We start from the raw sequence: 6,000 nt of genomic DNA on the forward strand, positions 1-6,000 counted from the left end.
GAATCCAGTAAAACGTCAAATATCCGATATCGCTGTACCCGGGAAAGGACTGAAGAGAGTTGGTCAACGTGACAGAAGTGCAACACTTCCACAAATTGCTGCAGATTTCAATGCTGGACCATCACCAAGTATCAGCGTGCGAACCATTCGACGAAACATCAACGATACGCATTCTCGGAGCCAAAGGCTCACTCGTGTACTTTTGATGACTGCATGACACAAAACTTTACGCATCGCCTGGGCCTGTCAGCATCTACATTGGACTGTTGCCGATTGGAAACATGTTGCCTGGTCGGACGAGTCTCACTTCAAATTGTATCGAGCGGATGGATGTATACGGATATGAAGAAAGCCTGATGAATCCATGGACCCTACATGTCAGCAGGTGACTGCTCAAGCTGGTGGAGGCTCTATAATGGTGTGGGGCGTGTGCTGTTGGTATGGGACCCCTGGTACATCTAGATACGACTCTGACAGGTGGCACATACGTAAGCATCCTCTCTGATCACCTGCGTCCATTCATGTCCCTTGAGCATTCCGACGGACTTGGGCAATTCCAGCAGGACAATGCGACACCCCACACGTCCGCAATTGCTACAGAGTGGCTCCAGGAATACTCTTCTGAGTTTAGACATTTCCGCTGGCATGAACATTACTGAGCGTATCTGGGACGCCTTGCAACGTGCTGTCCAGAAAAGATCTCCACCCTCCGTACTCTTACGGATTTATGGACGATCTTACAGGATTCATCGTGTCAGTTCCCTCCAGCATTACTTCAGACATTAGTCGAGTCCTTGTCACGTCGTGTTGCTGCAGTTCTGCGTCCTTACGGGGGCCCTACACGATATTAGCCAGGTATACCAGTTTCTTTGGCTCTTCACTGTATATTACATATATGAATTCAGTGATTTGCTTCTGGTAAGAAAAATTCTGCATTTAAATTTTGAAACGTGAAGCTGTTCGGACGGATTTTCATCTGATTAAACATTTGCTTCTCTAGAATAAATCTGAGAGAAGAAACGATATTCACTGTCGCTGTATCTGTAGGGGAAGACTTAGACATTACCATGTAAAATGAGATTGAAATCTCTGTGGAATTTGACCTGGACGCAGAAAAACTATAATGAGAGCCGCATACTGAGAAAGAACAGGGATCAAACCCCTCATACTCCATCCCGACTTGTTTAACCTTACACACAGTAGTACGATGTAAGATTTTTGCATGTGCAAAATTTTTTGTACACTGCTGCCACGTCTGTAACAGGACGTAGTAATTGCAAGATTTTCGATCGATGCCTGAAGATCAATTTTGTTTTGTATCTTTTTACCTGGTCACTTGCCTTACCCAACTCAGAGCCACGGAACTGCAAAAAAAAAAAAAAAAAAAAAAAAAAAAGAAAAGAAAAAAAGCTTTTTTTGCTGCAATTATGTCACAGACTTCAGAAATGCTGAAGTTTACTAAAAAATATTCACTGATATTTTGAGAATTTCTATTAACTTCCGATACATACCAGAGAGTATACATCTACAACACGACCTTGACACATCAGTCATGTATCGTCAACTGTAGCTTAAGCTTCATCAATTAAAAACTTAATGCCAACAAGAAACCAATAGGCATAGGCCTAGAAATGCAGTGTCGAACCTAACTGTCTGTGCTGCAGAAGAAACTATGGCACCTGCTGGAGGGTGTTGGAGCAGCGGTAAGTGTGCCGAGAGTCACAACTTTATGTGGCTTGCGTGGAAGGTACTGGTCAAGTTAACAACTTAGCATACACATACACAAAAGCATGAAATTTGGCAATGGTCGACGATCTCGATCAATGGAATTTTTAAGGAATTTACTAAATAACATTACAGAATAAAAACATCTAAATTCATTACAAATACAGTAAAAGTTGTGGAAATTCTTTATAAAAGCACCTGTACATCAGGTGACAACTTGCTTGTCTAACTTTACAAATATGTTTTTTAAAGATACGAGTAAATCACATTTAAGGAATTTCAATCCACTTTAGTGTTCCTGTTCTTCGTTGGTACCTTATGGTGATTCGTTCTTGAGGTCACTTCAGTTATTGGGTGATCGTTGTAGCCATTGCTCCTGAAGACCTTGTGTAGTCGACTCTGCTAATGGGTCAGGTTAACGCTTTTTGATATTTGTTGTTGCATGATGCGCCAACATCTGCATAATAGAGACGTTCTGTGCTGACTGATGTTGGCTGATGGCGTGCGAGTAAAAAATCCATGTGCGGAGGTTTTCTGAAGACACTGTAGCCAAGGCATCCAATTTGTTTGCTACATGCGGGGACATCGAGGAAGGGTAAGGCAGCAGCATCTTCTTCTACTTACTTTGTAAACCCGAGTTTTTGGGATCCCCACCAAATCAGATTAAAGGAAGACGCCAAAGCAATCCGTAATTGTACTCCTAGGCTTGTTACCCATAGGTACGGAAATTCTCGCCGATGCAAATTAGAATTCCTGTGGGGAATACGATCTCTCTGCGGAACATTAGGGCCAACTGAGAAAATTTAGAGAAACGGTATTTGTGACAAATTGCAGGGCAATACTTGTACATCTTGTGTAAGGCCACAAACACAAAAAAGAGAAATCACGACTCCTATTTGATTTTATTCACCGTTGTTTATCTCTAGTTGCGTTTTCGGTATTGAAACACGAAAGAAAATGATTAGCAATGATCCTAAGTAGCCACCACCAAGGTCTTGCGGAGTATGTACATAGACATAGATGGCAAGTAGAAACTGCCTTACGTTAAACAAAGGCAGTAATTTTTTGGACGATTTCTTGCCATTTTCGAGTCAGTTTTGACGATCATGTGTCCTCTAAAAGCTAGCAGTGAATTCAGGAAATTAATAAATATAAACAGACATATTCAGAAAATTACACTGGACCAGAAAGTGCTCTCTAAGGAAAAGAAGAAGAAAATGACGCACCATGAAGAAATTATCTGAATGGGGTGAAAACCGGAAGGTTTGATGTGCATTTACAGTCAAATTATTGCAATTTCACAAAAATTGGACGAATTATGGCCAGGGTCCTCCAACTAGCAAGATAGTTTGATGAGCTAACACGGTAGTTGTGCAGAATAAGGCACAACGTCCCGCAGGAGGACATTCGACAACTCTATCAATCAACACCCAGCTGAGTAACTGCTTCCTTAAGGGTCAGAAGTGGATGAACGTATTATGTGCTTGCTCAGTTTGTGAAGTTCTTTCTCTTGAACAAATAATCCAGTTTTTCTGAAATTGTAATCATTTGTTTTTCTGTGCACGTGCATGACACGTACCGATTTCCATTCCATTCTGGCAATTCCTTGGTAGTGCATCATTTTTTATTGCCTAATAGTGCACCTGAGACAGGCGACCAAAATTAAACGTTGCATCGCGGGTGCAGTCGATGTAAGATGGGTTGCCTGTCTTAGACTGCACGAAATAATTTCAGAGCCAGTTTTACTTAGCCCGCCCTGTATAAATGCACCTAGTAAAATGTTGTTGAGGGGAGGTCACGATAGCCACGACCCCGTGCACAACCTTTGATCGGAACCTGCTACACGTGTCCTCTGTTGTGCTGGCAGGAGGCTGGGCGGCTGTTCACGACGGTGCCCTGCATGCCGTACCTGGTGACTGAGGACTCACCGCTGGCAGGCGGCCGCCACGTCGCGCCCCGGGGCAGCACCGCGCTCATAGCCTACTACCTGATGCACCGCCACCCCGAGCTCTTCCCCCAGCCGGACAAGTTCGACCCCGGCCGTTTCCTGGAGGGCGGCAGCGCCACGTTCAGGAAGCCCTACAGCTACATCCCTTTTGGCATCGGCGCTCGCAAGTGTATTGGCAGCCGATATGCAGTACTGCAGATGAAAGTCATCCTAGCGACGGTTCTGCGGCGCTACCGAATACTTCCCGGAACGAGCAGGGAGGAACTGGAAGAGAGTGTGATCTCAATGTCGTCTCACCCAATAACCGGCTTCAGAGTTACTTGTATCCCACGAGAAAACTTGCCCTCCAATTCAGTGTAAGAGAGGACTGTATTACTTTTTTTTATGCAGCCCACCAAGGTTCCTATCCTGCGCCAACCTTGTCAGAGTGTTACTTGCAACCTACGTCCTCAATTATTAGCTGGATGTATTCCACTCTCTGTCTTCCTCTACAGTTTCTATGGCCTACAAATTATTTTCAACATTCATCTCTAGCACCACATGCCAAATGATTTGATTTTCTTCTGTTTGAGTTTTCTCACAATCCATGTTTCACTACCACACGACGCTGTCCCCCAGACGTACACTCTCAGAAATTTCTTCCTCAAATTAAGACCTGTGTTTGATACTAGTAGACTTGTCTGGTCTGTTAGACGACTGTCAGTTTGTCTTCAGGAAAGCTAAAGGCACCAGATAGGCAGTTCGGACGTTGCGGCTCGTAATGGAAACCAAAGCACTGACAAATCAAAACACTTTTATAGGATTTGTCGACCTGGAAAAAGCGTTAGACAACGTGAAAAGGAGCAAGGTTTTCGAAATTCTGAGGAAAATGGGGGTAAGCTACAGCGAAAGAAGGGTAATATACAGATTGAACAAGAGCCAAGAGGGAACTATAAGACTGGAAGACCAAGAATAAAGTGCTAGGATTAAATGTGTGTTCAACTTTACATAGAAAGGGCAATGATGGAAACAAAAGAAAGGTTCAAGGGCGATGATGGAAATAAAAGAAAGGTTCGAGGGCAATGATGGAAATAAAATAAATGTTCAAGAATGTAATAAATAATTCAAGGTAAAAGGATATTGGTGTTAAGATTTCCTGATGACATCGTTATTCTCAGTGAAAGTGAAGAAGAATTATAGGATCTGTTGACTGGAATGAACAGTCTAATCATTACAGAATATGGACTGAGAGCAAACACAAGAAAGACGAAAGCAATGGGAAGAAGCAGAAATGAGAACAGCGAGAAACTTAACATCAAGATTGGTGATGATGAAGTAGATGAAGTAAGTAGATGAAGTTAGGGAATTCTGCTCCCTAGGGAGCAAAATAACCGAGAATGGACGGAGCATGGGCTGAAGTACACTAGCAGTGGCATAAAAGACATATATATATATATATATATATATATATATATATATATATATATATATATATATATATATATATATCAGACCTAGACATCAGTGTATGTATATATATATCAGACCTAGACATCAGTATTTGGTAAATGAATATTCTATATGTTACTTCGGTTGTGCTCGAAATAAGTTATTCCTCTTCAGCTAGCGGTGGCTAGAAGCAAGATTCGTGTGTGGAATATTTATTGTTTCCATGATATTAACGTATAACCAATGCAGACACTTTTAACAAACAATTTGTCTGAATAATAGGTGACTACTATACTCCATGAAACCGTAAGGAGCACTAACTATACTGACTTTAGTAGCTATTGTTGTGTTTAAGAGTAATATGAATTTAACTGTACATACTAGCAAATAGTTCTATGCAGCATAATACTGACTAAACTGCAATGTGCCCAGTGTATACACATGACATGAACATTTATGGTGCGCCGAAGAGATTTTTTTAATATAAAGATTTTACATTGAAGCAGTACCTATTTTATGAGTAAATGTATGTATTTTGCTCTTACAGTATTTCATGTAAGAAACTTGAGACCGTAGTTAAGGTATTATTCTGACAGCATTATGGAGAAGAAGAAACTAGTAGCATCTAGTGGACGAAAGTTAATTGTACTACACTGTCCAGCACTGTTCAGCATATATATATATATATATATATATATATATATATATATATATATATATATATGCTGAATTTACTGGCAAAATACCGGGTGATCAAAACGTCAGTATAAATTTGAAAACTGAATAAATCACGGAATAATGTAGATAGAGAGGTACGAGCTACAAATTGACACACATGCTTCGAATGACATAGGGTTTTATTAGAACAAAAAAAAAAATACAAAAGTTCAAAATATGTC

At 41.1% G+C, this 6,000-nt stretch overlaps 1 protein-coding gene across 1 annotated transcript in view; it reads left to right on the plus strand.

Annotated features, from left to right (window-relative positions):
- Nucleotides 1-5,080, plus strand: part of LOC126195787 (cytochrome P450 4C1-like) — a 195,243-nt gene extending 190,163 nt beyond the window's left edge. The window contains exon 6 of the mRNA XM_049934421.1: nt 3,593-5,080. Within this exon, the coding sequence (XP_049790378.1) occupies nt 3,593-4,033 (441 nt within the window). The 3' untranslated portion in view covers nt 4,034-5,080. The remainder of the gene's footprint in view (nt 1-3,592) is intronic.
- The last annotated feature ends 920 nt before the right edge of the window (nt 5,081-6,000 follow it).

Source organism: Schistocerca nitens, chromosome 7 (assembly GCF_023898315.1).
Source record: "Schistocerca nitens isolate TAMUIC-IGC-003100 chromosome 7, iqSchNite1.1, whole genome shotgun sequence".
Lineage (NCBI taxonomy): Eukaryota > Metazoa > Arthropoda > Insecta > Orthoptera > Acrididae > Schistocerca > Schistocerca nitens.